The sequence below is a fragment of the Trachinotus anak genome, unplaced genomic scaffold (genome assembly GCF_046630095.1).
Source record: "Trachinotus anak isolate AG129_WGS33_773 ecotype Australia unplaced genomic scaffold, CSIRO_AGI_Tana_v1 ptg000046l, whole genome shotgun sequence".
Lineage (NCBI taxonomy): Eukaryota > Metazoa > Chordata > Actinopteri > Carangiformes > Carangidae > Trachinotus > Trachinotus anak.
This window is the reverse complement of record NW_027273897.1, coordinates 14,083-37,224: the sequence shown is the minus strand read 5'-3', so window position 1 is coordinate 37,224 and position 23,142 is coordinate 14,083. Positions and strand designations below refer to the sequence as shown.

Here is a 23,142-nt window from a genome sequence, read left to right as displayed (position 1 = left end):
CTTAAAATTTACCACCAAAAAAGAAAAAAAAAATACACCCTCGCTCACACACACAGATATATATACACTGAAAAAGCTAAAATGAAACCTCTTCTCACAGATGTTTTATTGGGGTCACAGCAGCAGCACAACACAGGACCATACATACATTCACTACAAAATAAATTAAACAGAAAAATAACAGTTTCACATTAAGCATATTTCAGTGCACGTCAGTTGTTGACAGTTTGACTTGAGAAACACAAAGTTTATGTTAATGACAGAAAAACAATATTGTTCGAAAACGAAAACTTCAGACAACCATGAGCAGTATTTAGGAACGTCTGATTTTAATGCTGCATGTCAGTGCTTCTTTCATGTTGTGTTCTTCAAAATGTCCCTTTGACCTAAAGTTAATGGAATGCAGTGGATATGATTGATCGATCTTTCATTCAGAAAATTGATTCCCTTCATTCATTAACTACATTTCACCTTCTACTCACAGACAATTGTAAACACAAATATACATACATTACAGTAGTTTCACCAATAAATAGCATTTCATAATCCATTTCATTTTTCATAAGTTATTTTTGCTCCCATATGTACAGGTGTATCCCTTTCATGTAGGACATATTGATCCTTGGCAGCCTGAAAACTAGATGCTTCAGTCTCAGGATGCAGATTTGAAAGGTATTAACTGATGATGAATAAACTCTTATTCTGACAACACTAAATATTCTTTATAATGCCCAACTACAGATGAAAGGGGGGAGAAATGTAAAGGGTAGGAGTGAAAGCATTAAAGTGAGGAAAGATGGAGGATGAAGCCAGGGGACAGACGGCAGGTGAGTCACTCTGTCTGGGGCACGGAGATGGCCGGGCCCTTGGGGTCATCAAAGCGGTCCATGGTGCGGAGCTGCATGATCATGTGCAGGCCGTAGGTGAGCACCAGTACCATGAGGAGACTGGTCATCAGACCCATCCAGATGCCAGGAGAGAAGAAGCCTGCGCAGTCACTGGCATAAGAGAATTCACTGCCGGTCACATTGAAGCCCTGGATCTGTGGAGGGAAAGTTACAATGCTTTACTTTAATTCCCCCCCATGTAGCACTACATGAACATTTCATGAATGGTTTATAACAAATTATAATGTTAATTATAAATGACAATATAGATATACACATTTGCAATAAATATTAAAAAGTAATAGTCTAGTAATAGTTACATTTTAACTTTCCTTTCATGTTACACTTCTGACCCATTTTCAGTGTGACTTACTATGAAGTTTTTTGTACGACTTACTTTACTGTGACATTTTTTTGTATCACACTATACTATGACATTTTTTGAATTACTTACTATACTATGACATTTTTTCTATCACTTATTACACTATGACATTTTTTGTATGAGTTGCTATACTATGACATTTTTTCTACGACTTACTATACTATGACATTTTTTTTAGGACTTGCTATACTATAACTTTTTTATTCTATCACTTACTATACTATGATGTTTTTTGTATGACTTGCTATACTATGACATTTTTTCTACAACTAACAACACTATAACATTTTTTGTATCACTTACTATACTATAACATTTTTGTATGACTTGCTATATTATGACACTTTTTGAATGACTTACTATACTATGACATTTTTTCTACGACTTACTATACTATGACATTTTTTCTATTACTTAGTATACTATGACATTTTTCTATCACTTACTATATTATGACATTTTTTGTACGACTTGCTTTACTATGGCATTTTTTTCTATTACTATACTATGACATTTTTTGTGGCTTGCAATAGTATGAGTTTTTTTTCAATGACTTACTATACTGGCATTTTGTATGACTCACTATGATTATGACATTTTGTGTATTGTACTATAGCATATTTATGACTTTTATTAGACTATTATGAGATTTTTGACTGACTATGATATAACATTTTCTGAGTGACTCACGATACTATTACATTTCAATCAATCACAATCAACATGTCTTGGGAGCGCTCACACGGAAATTAAAGGGATATATTCTCCTCTAAGTCTCAGTAGCAAGTTTTCCAGTTACAGAGAGAAATATTGAGAGACACAGGAAAGTTACCGGGCAGCTAGATGAAGAATGACAGACACAGTTCAGAATGTAACATTATTAGAGAAAAGAAAATCACCATCTTACCTGGAAGTCTTCAAAAGAGACCCTCCACTGATTGGCTGGGTCTTTGGACGAGCGTGGAATGAGCAGCGGCCAACGGAAGCTGGTGACTGACTCACAGCGGTATGAGTACTCAGCGGGGGCATAAATGCTCCTGCTGCCGTTGAACGTGGCTTTGGTCCCATCGTACTCAAGTTCTACAGCGTCAAGTGTGAACCAGCGGCGTGCAGACACCTTGTAGTGGCGCTGGCTCAGAGCAAAGCTGGAGACACACACACAAATACACTGATTTTTGGAGGGTTCAGGAGAAGATAGTGCTGTGTTTCTAAATTAACACATATTCACTAGAATTATTTTTATTTCTCAATTACAAGAGCAAATAAGATGCACAAATATACACTGTGTGAGTATGTTGTGCAGACTTACATCAGTTTAAAGCTGCGGTGGCTGAGCACATTCTCATAATTAAGAACCAACCTGCAAAAAAACAAACATAAAACTTGAGAGAAAATTACAAGACAAAAATATGAGATTTCACTTAAAAACATTTTAGATTTTTATGACTTAATTAATTGTTTGGTCCATAAATCATCGGGAAAAAACTGAACTTTCATCACATTTCCCAAGAGGCTGAGGTGATCTTTTCAAATATTTAGTTTGATTCAGTTTATTGTGATACAAGACAAGGAAAAGCAGCGACTGCTCACACCTGAGAAGCTGGAAGCACCAAGTGAAGCAAGTAAATTGATTTAAATAAGTTATTAACCAAATAATCCTTGCAGCTTTAATCCTATTATGTTATATGTTGCTTTTACTATCTTGAGGTGTCTGTAGACTGTGTGATGATAACAACTGTTCAGTGCATGACACACTGTGGTCTAATCAAGTCTTGGTTGCAATCTGTGTCAGACAGAGTGAAATCAGTTGGGAGAAAAGAGAGATGGTTATATGGATACAGAACCAAGACATGCTTTATAATAAAAAAACAAAAAAAAACAAAACATGGACGTTTCACTTTATACAATATGGGACCTTTAAGCACCAGCTATTTTTATCTAATATAATTATAAACTGAACATCTGGATTTAAACTTCTGAGCAGAAAAAACAAGATATTTAAAGGCGTCACTTTGGACCCATGGAAACTGTGATAGACATCTTTCAACATTTGTGTCATTTTAGGCCAAAAAATTCATTAAGAAAATAATTGGTATTGTGTTGATAATGGAAATAATCATTAATTGCAGCTCTAACAGAAAGTTTTAAACAGTGAGTTTCTTCGCTTTTTAAGGAAATCACAGCCATGATCTTACTTTGCTTTGGTTTTGTCGCAGCTTGAGCCGTGGAGTTTTGGGCTGACACCCTCCCCGAAGGTAGAAGGGGTCAGGTCATGGTCCTCCCAGCGACTGCCCCGAAGGATGCTCACTGATAGGCCTTTTGCCCACAGGAGGATACAGGTGTCCTCCCCCTCCTGTGGAAAGAGAAAACAGAAGAAGAGAAGAGAACAGAATTAATTAACATTAATTAATCACTGGTTTTAGCCAAAAATAAAGCAGAATAGAATATCTACAGACTTATCTTTTATGGCTAGAGAAAACCAAGAAGGAATCAAATGCCATAAAAGATGTAACCGCGTCATTCCACCTTAAACTCCACTGGAGCGTAGATCCCAGCCCTCTCTTTAATCCTCCGCTGCCTCTCCCTTTCTCTCTCTCTCTCCCTGTATCCACCTCTGGCCTGCAGCAGAGAGCGTCCTCCACCCACACCTGCTTCCATAGAGAGAGACGCTGCCTCCTGTGCAGAGACAGAAAGACGAGGACAGACAACACTCGGACACATGAATTAAAACTGCTGCACAACAAACACATGATATCCACACATTAACAGAGCAGACACCTGACTCACCCTCGAGGGCCTCAGTGCTGTGTAAATAGCTGTGTATGGAACAGACTGGGTCTTCATGATGCTCAACACCTGACCGATCACCTCATCTGAAACACAACATGTTCATCTATTGGCACCAATAGCAAGCAAATTTTCCACTGCAAAAAAACTGAAGGATTTTCATATTAAAAAGAATACACAGCTGGGTGACACATGTCAAGGTGCACAGATGCTTTAGGAGTCACTGAATGGTTTGATCTCAGTGATCTCAACCCAGCTGAACACCTGTAAACACTAATGATGGAATATTATTTATTATTTATATTATTTTGAAGACTGACTCTTCCCTCCAGTAGAGTTCAGAGACTTGGAGAATAAATGCTGTTGAAGGAAACTGTGATGTTCATTTAATCAACACTAGATCAGATATGTATTCAATAAAGCATATAAGTCATGTTGACCTGCAGAGGAAGCAAATATGTGAAGGTTAACAACAAGGATACTAATGGATTCAGACCAATCAGACAATCAGACTTAGAAGGAGCACGGAGAAAGAGGGTTAAAGTAACATGTCAGAGAAAAGATCTTGTTCCGCTCAACATCCTGTATCTCTGAGCCCAGAATGAGTCTAAAACATTAAAGCAGTTTGTATAAACAGAAACACAGCTGATGCAGTGTAATTTTATCTGATGGTGGGTTGTGTGGCAGACTCACCGTTTCCACTGAGAATCTCTTTGGCAGACATCAGATCAGCCCTGCAAGAGAGTCAATGAGATACTGAGTGTTGGCACAAAATCTTAAAATAAAAATCCGAATTACACATCATTCATGACGGTGAAACAACCTCTGACTGCAAAGCCAGCTGTGTGAGAGATGAGTACCAAGACAGCAGATGACACATTACAATCCTATGTTTGAAGATTCACCCTCACAGACACTGATACAGTGTCTGTCTAGTGTTAATTTTGTTGGCAAAAATATTTTTAACCTAAGACTATGACTAAATAAATGGTAACATCTGAAAACAAAAATTATGTATAAAATTTTCAGCAAGGAATAAAAACTGAAAGACTGATGACTAGATAAATTAAGGAATTACTGTTTTATGGTAATCTTATTGAACAACCTGCACACATCTACAGAATCACAATTTCTCTTCTTCAGACCTTCACCTGTTGGCACTGATGAGCAGAATCTCCCATTTGAGTCTCATTATGTCTCTGAATATAATGTTGACATTAGAAGAGACGTGTGGACTCAGTTTGTCCACAGTTCCACTAAAAATTGGACAGGAAGCAGCAACATCACAGCTGGAACACGCGATGAAAACAGGCATGTTGACTTTTAAAAAAGGTGAGCTAATGTTCATGTAACCTGGATGTGGATGTGAACATTTGCCTTTTTATTTTCATGCACTGAACTGAGGAACACACTGCCTCTGGATATTTTTCCAGCATTTTCAAAAAGAATGAAAAGTGGAAAGTTGAGTTTAGTTTGTTGTCTTTTGTGTTAATAGGTTTTCAGTAGGAATAAACTCAAACACCGCCTACATTTCCCAATATTCGCAGGAGGAATTTTACAGTCATGTTAGCCAACGTTTTACCGGCTCATCTCACACTAAAAACACAGTGAAGAGTATTTTGGTGAAGTAGTGTGTAAATCCTGCTCCTGAATGATCAGCTGCTCTGTATCAAACAGTTGTATTAAAGCAAAGTGTGTGTTACGACACAGCCAGAATCTGGACATGACAACTGCATTCATGAGGACAGCTAGTCTGTTGAGTCACATGGACACTGTGTGTTTCCATTAACCTTCCAAAAGACAAGAACGACACCTACAACTGTTCACAACAAAGATGGCGGCAGCTGTAGCCTAAGATGCTTAGAAGAGATAAATAATAAAGTGCTCACTAACGAAAACTTTGTTGAATAAAACTAGACTAAATGAACATTATTATTATTTTTAGTATGAATCATACAAATTATGAAAATTAAAAGCTTGTATTAGTGTATAGAACATTAATTATGACCTAAACCGATTCATCTGTACAAAGCTTATCTTCTATACATACCATGTGTCACAGCAATGTATGCTGATGGTTGTTTCAATCATAACAGTCAAGTTGTGTATTTTTTGTGTTTCTGTACCTACCCGATGCCATACGGCAGCCTGAACACCAGCAGGGCAGGTGAGGATGCGTTGAGCCTCAGCTGGCTCAGTGTCTCAGGGTCCATGTACAGAGGGGAGGTTTCTAATTGGTCCTGGAGCTGACCAATCACTGCGTTGGAGGCAGGCCAGGACACAGCAGGTAACACCAGAGGGGAAGACGAGGACATCAGAGCCCCCTGTGACACAGGAGAGACAAAACATAACTGTAACATTCACCTGGAATAATACAGTAACACACCATGACTAATGACCTGAAACATGGCGACCGAGTTCTCACTTCCTCTAACAGAAACTTTGAACATACAGCATCAAACAGGATTTAAACGGGAACAGGCGATGAGAGTACGACTACAGGACTCAAAACATTACACTGATCTACACGGTCAGTTATCATCTTACCTCCAGGTTGGGAAAAGCACTGTCCTGCTTGTTTCCAAAAGCCCCTCCGTACATGGTGAAGTCCTCTATGCTCATCTGGAGAGAGAGAGAGAGGAAGTTACTTCATAAGTAAAACAATTAGATAAAAAAACAGACAAAGAATCTGGAAAAATCTATAATGTCTCATATTGACCTGGTCAGAAATTTTTAATTCTTAGAGGTTGGTAATAATTTTATTTTTAATGTAAAAAATGCTTTTTGCACTTCACACAAAAGAGTTGTGAGTTTTCAGTCATCAGAAGATAAATTTGTAGTGTTTTGTTCTTGTCCCTGACAATGATCTGATCAACATTTAGAACACTTGGCTGCACATTGTGTGAATATACAGGCTCCTACTGCACAACAGCAGCTGCCAACTGAACTGATTTTCTCTACATGGTTATTGTGGCCAAAGAATTCACAATATCTAAAGAAAAAACTACTACTACTACTGATAATAATTATAATGTTCAAATTCATTTCATTCATTATTTTGTTTATTGTGTGTTTTGTCTCTTTTTTGGTGAATGAATTAGACTCATACAAGTGTAGGGAGGTGGAGAGAGAGTCTGTGCCCATAACTGAGCAAAAAGACTAATTACACTACAATGTACAGTGAAAAGATGAACTAATGAACAAATTTACTAAGACAAATGTCAAATATTCATCAAGAAATCTGTAATCAGCAGATTCTGTAATGATGAAAAGATCTGTTAGTTGCATCACTTATATTGACATTTGGCAGCCTTGGGCCTTACAGACTAAATGTTTGTGGGTTAGTGAGTCAAAAACAAACTCTTTTGTTCTATCTTAACTGTAACAGGCCACCAAGACCATCAAAGAATTTATAGCCTCTATTTGAAGCATGTGTTCTTGTTATTTAACTGGCAGATTCAAAGAAAGCATTTAAAGGGAGAGTGAGTGTGCATGTACCTTGTCCTGAAGGAACAGCACAACATTTCGTGGGCCCACATTCAGAGCTTTCTCCAGGTAAGAGGCGAGCTGCTGCTGCCCAACAATGTGACCCACGGTAGGAAGGGACTGACTTGGTAGAGAGATCCTGGTGGAGATTCAACACAGAGGTGGAAAAAGTTTTCAGATCATTTACTGAAAGACAAAGACCGATACAACTGGAAAACATAACGCAACCGACGTTACATGCACAGGACATGCTTTTACTCTGGTACAAACATGTTATCAATCAAAAGTAAAATGACTCAAGTGTATTATTATCGTTATTGGTTAATTATTCCTGATGTGTAAATAAAAGAGGTATTTTACTGTTCCAGCTGGTCTAGGTGGAATGAATTTTAACTATTTTATTACTATTGGACAGTTTGATCTCTACCAATGCATCATATTAGGGCTGAACAATATGCCCAAAAAAAGAAAATCATATTACAATTATTTTGGCAAATACTCCGATTGCGATATGAGTCTCGATTTCAGTTGGAAAGGACATTTTTGAATTTTCACTGAAAAAATATAAAATTGATTCCAGTCATGTACCAAATAAGCAAGTTCCCTTTCATCTGAAGAAGATGATCTGCAGGCTGGGGCGTCTCTGTAGCACCACAGTGCTTCCTCCATGGTATAACACATTTTACCTTCATCAAAAAATTGCAGCTCCTGCGTTTTGTTTAATGCATTATTACATATTTGATAATATTTCAATCACTTGTTCAGCCCTGAATCACCCTCAGGTTTTGTCAGGCCCAGATTGTGTCTCTGATGTAACACTATTATATTCATATCACACATATTCTCAACCTGGTCACTTTATTTTATGTCAATCAGATAATAATTACTACACGAATTATTTAGGTTTTTTTTAGGAACCCCTGGGTGGTTCATTTGGCAGGTGGACAAATAAAATGAATGACAGACATTTATCAGGTTGATAAAGCACCACATCCGAACAGCGCCTGGTTCTGACTGTACGAGTAACCGTCCTGCTAACGTTAGCTCACACCTGACATTCATCAGGATTACAGGTACAAATTTAATGTTATGTTACTTTAGTTTATTATTAAAACCCTAAAATAAACGGTGTTTTTTTTAATTTATTTACGCTCTAACGGAACTGCTGAGGCCGGTTTACATCTTCACATCACCCGACGGCGCTAACCGTTAGCCGTTAGAATAAGGCCGTCGGAAGCCGTTAACCCGGGGAGCCGCCTCCGAGAGCAGGGAAACAGAATCAATGCTCGTCGCTCACCCTTCGCTGGTCCACAGGAGGAGCGGCACCTGCTCATCGCAGCTCCCCGCGTTTAATACGCTTAATAAACCGAGAAAAACGGCCCAGGCTGCAGAGCGGCTGGGCCGCGCTGTCCGTGCCGACGCCATCTTTAGTCTCTGACAGCAGGTGACGTCACGTCGAGCCCGCTGAGGTCATGTGACCGTGGATGTTACGATGCAGCGAGGATGGAGAAGACGCAGCTCCTCCTCCTCTTCCTCCTCTTCCTCCTGTCTCCTCTTCCTCCGCCTCCTCTTCCTCCACCTCCTCTGCCTCCTCTTCCTCCTCCTCCTCTTCCTCCACCTCCTCTGTCTCCTCTTCCTCCGCCTCTTCCTCTGCCTCCTCTTCCTCCTCCTCTTCCTCCACCTCCTCTTCCTCCTCCTCCTCTGCCTCCTCTTCCTCTGCCTCCTCTTCCTCCGCCTCCTCTTCCTCCGCCTCTTCCTCTGCCTCCTCTTCCTCTGCCTCCTCTTCCTCCGCCTCTTCCTCTGCCTCCTCTTCCTCCGCCTCTTCCTCTGCCTCCTCTTCCTCCTCTTCCACCTCCTCTTCCACCTCCTCTTCCTCCTCCTCTTCCTCTGCAGCTTTCACAGTCACACACAGGGGCGTCACTTACAAAGGGGGGGCTGGGGGGTGGGGGGGCCTTCAAAGGCTCCACCAGTCAAACGGTTCACTTTTAAAATTGAGAAAAGTCGAATACTTTATTGGCTTTCACTTACAGCAGGACAGAGTGGTAATCACAGTAAGGCAATACATTAAAAAAACACCTCTGATCACTTAGCCCCTCCCTTATTAAAGCCATTGATCTGTGATAAAACAAGTTATATACATCTGTGGTAGCATTCAGACGTTGAAAGGATAAACAGAAAACCATGTTTTTTTAATAGTTCAAAACTAACAAATGATTTGAAATGGAGAGATTTACAGAGAGCGGGGCACATGGTGGTGTTAGGGACAGTATGACTGAGCAGGTGACTGGTTTAAAGCTCCGAGGACGTAATAAAAGCAAAACATAAAATGGTACAGTTACCATTGTCATATCCTAAAAGTCATTAAATCTGCATGCGTCTTCCTGATGAGGCTGTAAAGGTATTGTCCTGACTTCCTCATTAACTTCTCCAGTAGATTATAAATCATAACTCTGTATCACTCCATGTGTATATGCACAGAGCATTCTAACATTTAGTATTTCAACAAACAGCTGCTTTGTGTGAAGTTCTCCTAAAAGTGGGGTAACAGGTTAATGTAACCCTAACCCCATACAGGAGCATCAGTATTGGACGATTCTGCAAAGCCCTGAATTATGTTCAATAACTGTTATTTATTTATTTATTGTTACATCCAGAGCCAATGTTTTTAAAAGTCTTGCTTTCTACATTATCTGCATATGCAGCTACTACTAATATAAGGTATTTATATTGTGTGGGTACCACTCCACACAGTAGTTTCATTGTAGTAGCGGAGTCTGTCATCCTTCGCTGGGCTTAAATTTCCTTCACATGCAGGAGGAATTCACTGGAAATGATGCATGCATGTAGTCTGGTGCTACTGTAACGTTATCTCACTGGCATCAGCCTCACTGTTCATTTTCTAACAGCTCTATCACAGCTTAAATTACGGCTAATGCTAACCCAGCATTTTCACATTAAAAGCGTTAACCTGGCAAAACAGTGGCTTTTATTGTGAAGCAGCCACAGGAAGGCAGCTAATATCAAAGGGAGTATTGGAACTGGATGGAACAGCCACTGTGATGAAGAGCGGCAGGCGACCGGCTGCACACCTCCACCTCCACAGCTAGCTAACCAACTCCTTTTACCGTGTCCTGATGCTGTGTGGAAAAATGCTTGTGCCCTGTGCAGCATGAAATCAGATCACAGTTGCTCATGGCGCATTATGCAGACAGACAGATTATTGGATTTCATTTAAACATCTGAGTTTGTTCGACTCTTCCGTAAATTGATGCACTGATTCGTCTTCTGTTGTATTTTAAACAAAGCAGCTGCTCAGTGATTGTTCCGGGACATCACACATGCTCCAGCCTCCTGCATAAAAATCTGATGTGGCACACACCCATGCAGCACCCTGACGTCCACCTTCTCTACCTGATGGATGCAATACTTCCTGCATTGGCACTGACAGTTGGCATAGCCCATAAATCATGGGGCGAGGAATCGTCCAAAATTGATGTAATTCCTTGGACCCTGAACTGGGCTGGTGGTACCAGTAAAGTAACAGCTGAAAGACAGCGAGTTAAATTAGTAATGCAATACACTGATAACAGTGACACTTCATGGCCAATCTACTGTAGAAATTCTAAACTAGAAGCTACAAACATTCAACATCTTTCCGTCTTCAGGACCAGTACAGTGACTGGTTGCATATAGATCACACAGCATTGATTGGTATAAATTCAAGTAATTCAATCATCCATGTTTCTACTTTCTTAACTGTTCATCCTGTTTTATGTGGCAGTTGACTGGAGCCTCCCGGCAACTTAATTTGCTAAATTAAATAAAAATATGATGCTTGCTGTTAAATGATGGCTGAATTACAAAAAGAGAAAAAATTTACAGAAATCCCTGTTTTTAGCTTAACATGGCTTAAAAACCCAAAATGCTCTTCAGTTTGTCACGGCTTAGTGGATCTGAGGTGTGGAGCTGTGGATGCTCCAGCAGAGTAAAGAGTAAAGGATGGGAGTGGATACCAAAAAACGAGGTAACAACAGTCCTGTATCAAAGGCGTTACCCTCAGTTTTAGGGTAAAGGATCATCAGTCTGGTTGGCTGTGAGGAGTGTGGGACTCAGGATTTGGTGTGTATCTGCCCGTGGAGCACCTCTGCCTGGGCTCTCAGGTTCCAAAACTCTGCCTGGATGAAATCAGTCAATGTCTTTCTCATTTCCACCTGAAAGGAAGATTTATAGAAAGAATGCATTGCAAAAATACATTAATATTCTGCTCATGTGGCACTTCACCCGATCACAAACCAGTGATGACAACTGCAGATCCAACCTCTAACCAATAAAGTGGATCGGTTGATCAACAGAAAATTTATTGGAAACTCTTTTGAGAGCTGATTTATTTAAAAATGACATATGATGTATGTATGTGTTTGACTTTTGGACTGCTGGGCAGACATGTTTGTTCGACTTTTCCAAGATAAAACAATTAATTGGGAAAATCATCAGTAGAATAATCATTAATGAAAACAATTGTTAGTTACACAACTGATGTCAACAAAGCAATATTTTAGTCTTTCAGTTCATTTGTTTTTCACATTACAAAAAAATGTGCATCCACAAATAATTGTACAACTAGGGTACAGCTAATAATAACTTTTATTTATTTATCAGTTATATCAATGATTAATTTAATGATCTACAGAATGCCTGTATAGTTATGTTTTTACTGTACTTAAAATAAATAAATTGTGCATTGTGTGCATGTGAAATCTGCTCTGTCCTCACCTGGCTCTTGTTTTCAGCTCGAAGGGATTCAACAAGGTCTTTCACACTGAACGGTTTCCCCACCAGGACTGTGATTTTCTGAAAGTGAACCACCAGTTACACTGACGGTTTCTCACAGGTAACAAACAGCCATGATAAATAAGATGTTTATTGCTGGGGTTAGATGTAAGTGCTCCTACCTTGCCAGTCCGAGGAATGTAGGGTGTCACATTTGGCAGAACATCATTCAAACCTGAGACAAGATCAGTAATCACTGTTACCTCAGCATCTACATCCCGCCGTGACGGACTGCTCTCTCTACTGATTTTTCATTTGGCATATGCTTGTATTATGATCTGTTTTTAAAGACTTTAAGATCGGTGATAAGCTTTATTTTTCTTGATGTCAGCAAATTCCCATTAAAACTGCATCAATACTTTTTATTTCTCTGTCTGTGGCTCTTAGCTCCAAGTGCACTGGTTCCTACTGAAGACATAAATCTTTAAAAACAGCTCTCAAATATTTAGCTTAATGTTTTTGTCAAATAAGACAAAATATTAACATGAATAAACCTTATGTTGACCTTATATGACTGGGTGTGCACAGGGTGTGATTTGTGAAAAAATCATATTAATCATGAATTGAGGGTAAAATTTCTTTCCCGGTCCAGTCGTGTCTTGTCCTTTCCTCATGCAGACACATGGGGGATTCAGTCATACACAACAAAACAAAAGGTTAAATGCTAATTTAACATGCCAGAATTAAATCTCCCCTTCAGTACCATGGATAGCGCCTGGTGGCCCAGTCAGTATTAACACAAAATGCAAAAACTTTAACAGAGCAAACGGGAGCAGATTAAAACAAGGCTTTGTACTAAAATACAGCTGTGACCAATTCCACATATGAAAGAGAGGAAATTAGAAATAAAGACCTGCCTCTAGTAAAGGCGTGTCACCTTCTGCAGTTGAGGTAAATAAAGTTCCCATATCTACTGTAACATCTCAAATAGATGCTGAACAATGCCCCAGAAACCCTGCCTGAAGGAATGAAAATAAACCAAAAGTAAAGAAAACCTACTCCATCTAAAAATACTGACGCATGTAGTATGTTTAGTTTTCTATACATTTTAAGTTGCAAATTGAAGTTTGGTGGACTCGTTCTTCAAAAACCAAGAAGTGAAACAGCAGAACATGTGGGGCAGTGTGCTGTCATATGTGGTGTGTACTGTTACTCACCCACATGCCAGAGTGGCAGGATAATCGGATTAAGGGAGCACTCTGCTATCAGCCGACCCACACCTACAAACACAAACCACATTTGACCTCATTGAGCTTCTGAAACAGAATAACTACAACACTGACATCTGATATGCAGGCACACACAAGTCAATACAGCTCAAAGTGATAGTTGGATTATCATTTTAAGTGCAAAGGCTCAACATACAGGATTATATCAGTATTTTTTCCACCACATTCATCTCTCAATGACCTACTGTATTCTTACTGCATGTTGTCATTCTAGAGGCACAAACAGTCGGGAACATGCCCTGTGCTCACCCCATTTTAGCCGTATGAATTCTTCAGTCATGTTGATTTTGCCTGTTAAACAAGGAACAAGACGGAAGTGCTTATTTCCACTATAATAAAAACTAAATCAAAAGTCCACAGAGGCTACAGAAAAAGCTGCGAGCAGGAAAGTTAACATACCCTCTGGAAAAATGTGCACCCATTCTCCTCTGTTCAGTTTCTCCAGAATAAAATCCATACCTTTCTGGTAAACACCATCACCTAAAGAAAACACAAGCTTTCATTCAACAGACAGTAATACAAAGTTGGGAGGGGGGTGGGGTGGGGGTGGGGGGGGGGTAATGTGAACAGCTGTGTGACAGTCACCTCTGCAGACGGGAACACACTTTCCACGGCTGAAGAATCTGGAGTGCAGCTCTTTTGTGAAGCAGATGTCAGATGCTGCCGGAGTCCTGTCCAGTCAACGACAGGTAATTACCCATTACCAAAAAAAAACCCCATTTTCTACCATTTCTGAGTGATAGTGTTGTACAAATAATAAAACTCACCACCGCATCTTGTTGAAGTTCCACAAATGTCTGAGCTTCAGAACCCCTGGCGAAAAACAGACGCAATTATTTCTGATGATGACGCCGACTGAAAGGGTCGCGTGATTTCAGACTGTGTGTCTGTCCTTACCCCAGATGTGTGGGTCATCCATACAGGACTGGTGATTGCACAGAGTGATGAGGGGCGTGTCAGAGGGTCTCTGGTCAATCAGGTCCAACAAAACCTCATGGTTGTGGACCGTCAAGCAGTTCATGTACTCTGAAGATGGAGAGAGTGGGGGGGGGGGAGTGGAAAAAAGAGAAGCAGTGAGCTGAGAAAAAGGCTGAAAACCTGAGTTAGGAAGTGAGAATATTCTTGTAGATATTGGGCGTATTGGTAAAGTGTTGGAGTATGTCTGTATGTGTACAATGTATTTTACAACTTACTGGTCCAGAAGTAGGAATAGGAGCCCACCATGCCCATGATGAGTGAGCTGGAGATCCTCCATGCCAACGCAGGGCACTGTGGGAACGGCCATCTGACCTCCAGAGGCATCACAGCTCTCCACAGACACTACATCCACACACATTAACCTGACACAACCCAAACACAACGACAAGCAGCCAGAGGGACAAATTAACACCGGTTGAAAATGTTTTTGTTTGCATAAGCAGGTTAATTTCTTACGTGGCTCTTGAGCTTACTAAAGAATATAAAAATAACCCGGATGACACCAAAGCCCTAGATGTCTTCAGGGTTATTTCTGTCACTCAGTGTCTGACTAGCTGAGCTGCAGTTTAGAACAAGTCCAGCTAAACCAGAACTCACAGTGGTTTTAAATTACAGCTTGGTGCTTAACTGGACCTGACTGCCCTGCAGTGTTTTCTCACTGCCTCTGGTTTTCCATACCTTGGTGCTTAACAGGGCCACAACCACGAACGTTGTCCTGGACGTGTAAAAGGCCCGCCACCCCCCTACACAAAGGCAAAGCCTATTTTCTTGACGTATCTCAGTCTGTAAAATGAAAGAAAATTATTAAAAATGGCCATTTCTAAAGCCCATAGTGCAAAATGTCTTGTTTTGTTGGACTAACAAACCAAAATCACAAAGATTACCATTTCACTCATAGAAAATCAGCAAACATTCACATCTGAGAGGTGAAATTTTAGTAATATTTGCCTTTAAAAAAGTGTAATACTCTTCACTATGTCACTATATGCAGCATGTAGTCACAGTATCACCTAAATACCTTATTTTAATCAGTTCATCTCACACAGTCTTTGCTAAACCCAAACACTGAAGCGGTTATTACCTTTTCACCTGAGTCTGAGGTTGAAATATTCAGGGTTATGTACAACAGCTATCTGACGTTAGCCTGCTAGCCAGAGTTTCCTGAGCTCGGAGACACATATAACGTTCAGCCTGTTGACAGATGAAGTGATAAAGTGGGTTATAACCGAGCACAGCAGCCTTGCACAGACAGATGAAGTGATAAAGTGGGTTATAACCGAGCACAGCAGCCTTGCACAGACAGATGAAGTGATAAACGAGGTTATAACCGAGCGAGCAGCGGCACCGACACCGTCACTGAGCACGTCTGTTCCCTGCGGTCGAGTCAAACCAGCCAACTAACGGTACTTTAACCTACTTTAACCTACTTTAACATAAACACAACATATTGTGTAGTTATATGACGCCTTATAGATTATATTTAAACAAGTTAATAACCTGGGAACTGAAGAAAACGTCATAAGATGAAACATTTACCTCAGCTTCACCTTTCTCCCGCCGCCTGATGGGTCACCGACACCGGAACTGCACTGCAAGCCTCGCACTGAACTGTGGGTATTGTAGTCTTCAGGAATTCTGTCTTTTTACTTCATTACTGTCGAACATTTTGAATGTGTCGAGCTCCCCTTTGCTTTTCGATTTACTCTCACGAGTTATCGCTTCAGAAATAACGATAACGGAAGTTCTGTTTGTCCTCGACCCGCTCCGTGCCGGGAAATGTGGACCTATGGGTAATGGAGGCTGTGAATTAGGCCAAAGGTGAAGCGCCTTTGTTTGCCTTGATGGAGAATGAACCTGGAATAAATTTATCTTAACTGGTGATGAACTGTGCACAGGATACATGTATCACACAGGATTTGTTGGAGATGCTGGATATGAAATAATCCTCTGATGAATTACAGAGAAATTATTTGCCGTGTGTTCCTTCATCGTATTCACACAAATATATAAACACAGTGCAATTGATCCAGATATGACACAGCATAAGGTTTATATAGATTTCTCTGTGTTGACGGCAACAAGGATACACAAGGATTCAATCTTATTTGGGAAACAGAGAACATTTCACAAACAGTAACAAATATGAATTGACCACAAATCAAACTCTGGACACCTACATATAGGCCTATGTTAAGAGCAAGAGGGCAGTTAAAACTCTGAGCTTGTGATATCAGAGAGGAATAGCCCCCTGTACTTCCATGGCATGAATGATTATTCTTTTACTCAAATAATTTGTGTTGGCCTTTCCTGCTTCTTCACTGCTGCACATACTTAACTACTGGAAAATGCATATATAGATATAGTGCAGCCCCCATGTAAATGTTTGATCAATAAAGATCTTTATGACCTTGCTGCCTGGATCAAGGGTTAGATTTGAACGAAATCAGTGTGGCATGGGCCCACTGGGGGGCGAAACTGAGCTGCGATGTTCTCTTGAGTCCTTCAAAACCCTCACATACTGTATCTCCCAGAATCCAACTGGTATTCCTTCACTGAAATACCCTTCAGCAGGTTTGTTGTGTGTTTCTGACTATTTAATTAAACAACAGCAGCATGTTAGCATAATTTTACCTCCACAAGAGGTTTGTTAACAGCGGACACTATTTATACTGCAAATTTAAAACAATTTATTCCAAGACTTTATTCACAAAGCTTATAAAACTCCCCCTGTGCCTGTACACAGACCAATCAAACCCACTCACCTCCGGATAAATTCACACTAACTTTTGGCAGAGCTTGCAGATTAAAAATATATTTAGATCCATATTAAATGGGATTAAATTTATAAACTGACATTTTACAAACATCATAAATAGTTTGTAAAAAAGTGAGAAAATATTTTTCCCAAAAAATATTAATAAATACATTATATCTCAAAATCATACATTCATAAATGTGCATACACATTATACCACTGCTCACAAAAAGTGAGAATAAAATCATGGTTGCAATTAAAATAATTAATTTGTAAAATTAAATGTAAAAATACATTTAAGAATACAAAGATTTCTTACATTTCACCACCCTGAAATGTACCAACAAACAGACACAACTCAGAAGAGGTCTTTGTCTCGGTGAGGGGCTGGTCCACACTGGTGGCCAGTAACAGACAAACTGGCTTATCTCACCAACTGGGTGCGAGCATGTTTAATCCCTTTAGTGCCACCTCAAACCCCAAAAAACAGGCCTGAGAGAGAGGGGAAGAAGAAAGGAATGAGCTTTTTCAGTAAAAGGCAGATGGTGGTTTTGTCCTTTAGTTATCAGGAGGTAGAAATATAAGAGTAGAATAAGAGTATAATATGAGGTCAGTATTACCGCGTTGGCAGGAAAGGCTCTTAGAAAGACGGCGTTAAATCCCTTATAAAGGGCTTTAGGTCCTTCTTCTCGAAGCAGTGTTCTGAGGACGTCAACCAGACCTCTGTACTTCCCATCTGCAGCTACACACACACACACACACACACACACACACATACACACACACACATACACACACACACATACACACACACACACACACACACACACACACACATACACACACACACATACACACACAAAGAAGAGAGTTATACACAGGAGAATAAACTTTTTTTCTCATTATGTGTTTATGATGTAATTTAAGGTGTTATTGTCAGTGTTTGGACACTAGTTTGATCCCAGTCGTGCACCTACAGTGGAGACAGACCACCGTATGGGCAGAGTGGGAAATGACCCCCTGCTTCTAACAATCTTCTCATTTAACTCTTGGAAAGAAAGCGAACGAGGATATTCCTCAAACTGTTGAACCTTTAAATAATGAATGCTGTGCAAGGAATGGTTAATGTCGTTCATCAAAACATTATCATAGGTTCTCCATGACTGAGACTCTAACCTGTCTGGAAGTTGGATTTGAGGACATCTGGAGGAAGAGCGATCGTCCAGTTTAATATCCCTGCTACACCACCAGCCAGGAGGATGTTGGGAGTGCTGAGCTGAGATACACTAAACACAAAAAAGACCCACAGACACACACATAAAATCAATTTGTACTTTATAACCGTCTTCACTGTAACCATGGTTACTCACCTTTGACCCTCTGGTGTCAGGAAGTTTTTAAGGTATTCATATGTCAGGAAGTACAGACCATTAGAAGGTACATCTAACAGACAGAGACAGGAAGAGAAGGACAAACATGTGAGGCTGTAAATCCATGCTGCCCTTTGGATTCAACAATCACAGCTTTTTTCTTACTTCCTCTGTTAGAAGTTACACACACACACACACACACACACACACACACACACACACACACAAACACACAAACACACAAACACACAAAAGCCACAGATCAGTGTACCTCTGATGAGAGTAAGCACAGTCCCTTTGTAGACGCTGCGGATCCCCTGCTCCTTGTAAAGCCTGACCGCACAGTCCAGTGGACCTGCATACCTTGATTCACCACTGCTAGCCTGCACCTGGAAAACACACCTTTAGTTTAGCTGAAACCTGCAATAACTGCTTTTTTTTGGCCACTTCGGGGCAACAGGAACAAGAAATGCTGACTTATCATCAGCTTTTAGGTTGAGAGGTTGAACCTACTGGTGAATCTAAGTCCAGCGTTCCCTCTCTTTTATCTCTACTTTTGGTCTCCACCAAAGAAGCACTGCTCTTTGAATCAAATAGTAAATAAAAACCTGATGCAGGAAAAAAAAATATGAATCTGCAAGAATCACTTCCGCAGGCTCGTGTACATGTGTAGAAGACTCAGAAGAATCAGGAACCTTACCTGCAGTAAACATTTGATCCTCTCACCTGGAGCCACAATCACTGTCGTGAAGACCCCAGCCAGACAGCCAGACAGGAAGATTTGAGTGTGCCTGCACAGAATAGAATAGAATAGAATAGAATAGAATAGAATACCAAAATACAAACCAGTCCTCCAACCTGAGCAACCACACAGCTCGTTTTTTTTTCAACCCTCTGATACGACCTGTAGGAGTCTCCTGGAATAGAGCTCTACAGTGGCAGGCGTGCCGAACCTTGGTTGTCCCGGTTACAATAATAAACACGTGGACTGTTCCAACAGTGGTGTATCTACTGTCACTGCCATTGTTGCCATGGTTACTATAATAACGGCTTGGTTAGGTTTTGGAAAAGATGGTGATCTGGGTTAAAATAAGTATTTTCTCAACATTAGACGATCTTTTTTCGAATGGTCATGGATAATAGAAACAACATAAACTGCTACTTTCACACATTCCCTGTGTCATATTCCTGTATTTGGAGTATAACATGACACTTGTCACTCTATATATTAGTACTGCAGTGCTGAACTCTTAACTATAAAGAGTTCAGAGAGAATGTGGTTTTGAGAAACACCAGGCCTAGAGCTAGAGATAGAAGCGACCAGGGGTCTCCAGCACGTGTGACATTGCTACATACTGTACATATATATATAGAGAGAGAGGCAGACGGGGTCAAAATGAAAGGAGCTAACAACAACAGGCTTGGTGGGAAGTGGCAGAGTAATATGAGGAAGGGGGTGTAGAGGGGGTGTGTTGAAAATAAGCGAATGATAGCAGTGGGGAGGGCAACAGAGAAACAGTTATATATAGAGCTCATATACCAGGTACTACAAGCACACTGTAAAGAAACTCTCCAGCAAACCACTGTGTGTGTGTGTGTGTGTGTGTGTGTGGTTTACTAACGTCAGGGGTTTGTCAGGATCTGTCTGCTGGAGCTGTTTCCCCAGACCAAAGCCAAAGAAACTGATGGCCATCATAGGAGCCACGCCCGCCAGGGGAGCCCCCATACCTTTATAAAGGCCCAAGATACCCTGTAAACACACACACACACACACACACAGAAGAAACAGTTTTCTTTACAAGTTACAATTATCTTTTAATAAGTGTATTTTCTTCCACTTGTTTTGTTTTGGTTTTCATTTTGCACATAAAAAACACCTGAGTGAAAAGCAGAAGTTGAAATAACAGTCAGAATATTGTAAAAAAAAGTGTTGGTATGTCAATAAAAACAAAATGTGACAAAGTGAAATGAAAACAGACTTTATGAATCGATAAAAAAGTTCATGAAACATGACTTCAGCATCACTCTTCACTTCCAGCAAAGAGACAAAAACATCACATCACTGGACTGTAACCTCCCTCACATACATGATACCACCAGAAATGTCATGTTTCCATCATTTGAGCTTTGACTGGATCTTTTAATGACCTCATCTGTTTGTTTCCTCTTCTTCTGCAGTGGTTTAATGGCACTGACTGAAGAACTAGCTCCATCAGCTGTTTATTCTGATGAACCAGTTCTTAATATTCACAAAACAATAGAGGATGAAATGAAAATGAGCTTTTTGTCTTCTGCAACTGTGTGTGTGTGTGTGTGTGTGTTGACCTCTTTGGACACAGTCTTGCGGAAGCAGTCATACGTTCCCGTGTAGAGCACATACTGAGTGCAGGAGGCTTTGGGCTGCGTCTGAAGCCTCACCTGAAGAACAGAGTTTAATTAGAAAGCTAAGCCACACACACACACACACACACACACACACACACACACACACACACACACACACTCCTGGCCATGTTTTTTGGAAGGGAGGATTGTTAAGAACGCGCTACAAGATAAGGGAAACACCCATCAATGTCTGATCACTGATAAACAAACAGGGTGGTCACAAATTTGCGTGTCTGACCTACTGTGAGAACAAGACACAGCTTACTCACACTGTGGCATTTTGTTAAATTGGTCCTAGTCCTACATAAAATGCACAATCAGTAGCTCAACAAAGGGTCACTGTGTAATGCATAACCTGACACATTCATGGATTGCTGTATGAAGCAGCATCAGGCAGGAGACACACTGTGGAAGAACTGTCGACACACGAAGAGATGCTTAAGGCTCCAATAAAGAGTAATAAACTAACTAACTTTTGCTAATTAACACAAAGTGCAGCTGAGGCTGAATGTCATTAGTGCTGAGCTTATCTAGGCTAGGCTTCATCCTTTCAGGACTATGAATGTCTTTACAAAATTTCATGGTAATCAACACACAGACCACCGTGCCTGTATCGAAGGAACCCTTACTCTTACATGCGCCCTGCCAGTGCTGGAGATCCAGACAACAGCCAGTGTACACGGACTGATGTGGAAAGTTTAGCTATGAATAGAAAGCTGTCACAATGACCCCCCCCCCCCCAAAAAAGTTTTCTTCTCACCTCTCTTTCCTCCACCTCCATTAATTTCAAAGCTTTGCTGTTGGTTTGGTAAGAATTTGATCTGCACTGTCTTCAGCAGGGCAGATGAACCTGCAGCCTCTGACTGGATGACAGCGTCTTTACCAAACAACAGCTTAAATGTTTCATTAATCAATCAGCCAGTGTATCAAGTGTACTGGTTCCAGGTTCTCACATGTTGCTTTTCTCTGTTAACTGAAACTGGAAACTGAAAACTGAAAACGTCATTTTGAGATCTGGGAAAAGTAACAGATATAGCTCAGATTTTGTAGCCAAAACTATTTATTGATTAATCAAGAAAATGATTGGCAGATTACTGTAATGTAATTCACATCAGTCAAAACCTGTAGAAATGGATTGTAGGGTCCTTCCTTCATCAAATAACACACCTGATGAGGCGAACACCTGGGCAAAAATGTACATTTTCCTTTTCCTGTGAACCTTCTTGTGTCTGGGTGTAATGTTTTGTTTGTATCAGGCTAGTGTGTGTCTTCTGATTGTTCAGACCTGTAAGTTGTCATTTGTGATATTAAACTGAATATTTTTCAGGTTCTGGGCAGTCCACATACAAGCAAATCACCTTAGTCTCTGGGAAACTGTAACTAGCCTATACTGTTTTTATCTACTATTCTCTGGCATGTTATAGACAAAAAGTAATAAAAAGTTACTTACTGCCCTTAAAGACCTCATTCCTCTGTTCCTTGTGACAGCCACACGGCCTTGGAGACATCTTAAGCTGATTTATCAATAATCCCCTCAACACCTACATCTGATCACTGACTTTTCCAGTGTGAACCAAACTAAATCTAGAATAAAATCTACTAGAAATGCTATTAAAGGAAGAGAATTAGCATTATGGAAACATTTCAGTGATCCCTTCCAGATATAATTCAACTTCTTTTGAGGACAGATCGCCTTGCAGCCTTTCTAAAACACATTTGTGCAGCGGTCACTCACCTTGATGGTGTCCAGCGGGTGTCCGGCCAGCAGCAGACAGGCCCCGCCGACTCCCCCAGCCATGAAGTTCTTGAGCGGAGAAACTCTGATTTCTTCCCCCATCCTCTCCCCGCATGGCCAGAGCAGGCAAACCGGGCCACAGAGCTCTCCACACCGCTCCACACGCACCGCCCTGTCCCGTCTGTGTGTGTGGGGGCGGTGAGACACCGCCTGTCTGTCTGCCTCTGTGACTGTCTGCTGCCACGTACAGGACGGACCTGGACTTTGTCTTCCGGGAGCCGAGAGCTACTTTCTCCGTAAACAGTTAAGCCATTA

At 40.6% G+C, this 23,142-nt stretch overlaps 3 protein-coding genes across 3 annotated transcripts; all 3 read right to left on the bottom strand.

Moving 5' to 3' along the window:
• Positions 1–87: 87 nt before the first annotated feature.
• LOC139615306 (V-type proton ATPase subunit S1-like) lies at positions 88–9,087 on the bottom strand. The gene is made up of 11 exons (XM_071473142.1): positions 8,843–9,087; positions 7,558–7,684; positions 6,607–6,681; positions 6,190–6,383; positions 4,753–4,793; positions 4,060–4,145; positions 3,799–3,948; positions 3,468–3,625; positions 2,582–2,632; positions 2,180–2,417; positions 88–1,042 (listed from the first exon to the last, which is right to left on the bottom strand). Exons 1-11 carry the CDS (start codon positions 8,968–8,970, stop codon positions 833–835), a joined length of 1,458 nt encoding a protein of 485 aa, XP_071329243.1. The 5' UTR covers positions 8,971–9,087; the 3' UTR covers positions 88–832.
• Positions 9,088–9,528: 441 nt separating this feature from the next.
• Positions 9,529–16,259, bottom strand: LOC139615315 (tafazzin-like). The gene is made up of 13 exons (XM_071473155.1): positions 16,119–16,259; positions 15,664–15,773; positions 15,261–15,365; positions 14,798–14,944; positions 14,502–14,630; positions 14,372–14,417; positions 14,190–14,275; positions 14,004–14,084; positions 13,854–13,895; positions 13,533–13,595; positions 12,498–12,550; positions 12,319–12,396; positions 9,529–11,756 (listed from the first exon to the last, which is right to left on the bottom strand). Exons 4-13 carry the CDS (start codon positions 14,904–14,906, stop codon positions 11,655–11,657), a joined length of 789 nt encoding a protein of 262 aa, XP_071329256.1. The 5' UTR covers positions 14,907–14,944; positions 15,261–15,365; positions 15,664–15,773; positions 16,119–16,259; the 3' UTR covers positions 9,529–11,654.
• Positions 16,260–17,245: 986 nt separating this feature from the next.
• On the bottom strand, positions 17,246–23,094 carry LOC139615316 (mitochondrial carnitine/acylcarnitine carrier protein-like). The gene is made up of 9 exons (XM_071473157.1): positions 22,828–23,094; positions 21,033–21,125; positions 20,330–20,457; positions 19,408–19,498; positions 18,979–19,096; positions 18,708–18,780; positions 18,514–18,623; positions 17,958–18,079; positions 17,246–17,829 (listed from the first exon to the last, which is right to left on the bottom strand). Exons 1-9 carry the CDS (start codon positions 22,927–22,929, stop codon positions 17,767–17,769), a joined length of 900 nt encoding a protein of 299 aa, XP_071329258.1. The 5' UTR covers positions 22,930–23,094; the 3' UTR covers positions 17,246–17,766.
• Between the last annotated feature and the right edge of the window lie 48 nt (positions 23,095–23,142).

Excerpts from the sequence above, each read along its gene's own strand:
- LOC139615315 (XM_071473155.1), bottom strand. The coding sequence starts at position 14,906 with ATGCCTCTGGAGGTCAGATGGCCGTTCCCACAGTGCCCTGCGTTGGCA. Across the intron at positions 12,397-12,497 it reads ACATTCCTCGGACTGGCAAG|AAAATCACAGTCCTGGTGGG; the intron begins GTAGGAGCACTT and ends GTTCACTTTCAG. Across the intron at positions 11,757-12,318 it reads GAGCTGAAAACAAGAGCCAG|GTGGAAATGAGAAAGACATT; the intron begins GTGAGGACAGAG and ends TCTTCCTTTCAG.
- LOC139615316 (XM_071473157.1), bottom strand. The coding sequence starts at position 22,929 with ATGGGGGAAGAAATCAGAGTTTCTCCGCTCAAGAACTTCATGGCTGGG. Across the intron at positions 21,126-22,827 it reads ACCCGCTGGACACCATCAAG|GTGAGGCTTCAGACGCAGCC; the intron begins GTGAGTGACCGC and ends TCTGTTCTTCAG. Across the intron at positions 17,830-17,957 it reads GAGCCTTTCCTGCCAACGCG|GCCTGTTTTTTGGGGTTTGA; the intron begins GTAATACTGACC and ends CCTCTCTCTCAG.
- LOC139615306 (XM_071473142.1), bottom strand. The coding sequence starts at position 8,970 with ATGGCGTCGGCACGGACAGCGCGGCCCAGCCGCTCTGCAGCCTGGGCC. Across the intron at positions 6,384-6,606 it reads GTGCTTTTCCCAACCTGGAG|GGGGCTCTGATGTCCTCGTC; the intron begins GTAAGATGATAA and ends CCTGTGTCACAG. Across the intron at positions 3,949-4,059 it reads CAGCACTGAGGCCCTCGAGG|GAGGCAGCGTCTCTCTCTAT; the intron begins GTGAGTCAGGTG and ends GTCTCTGCACAG.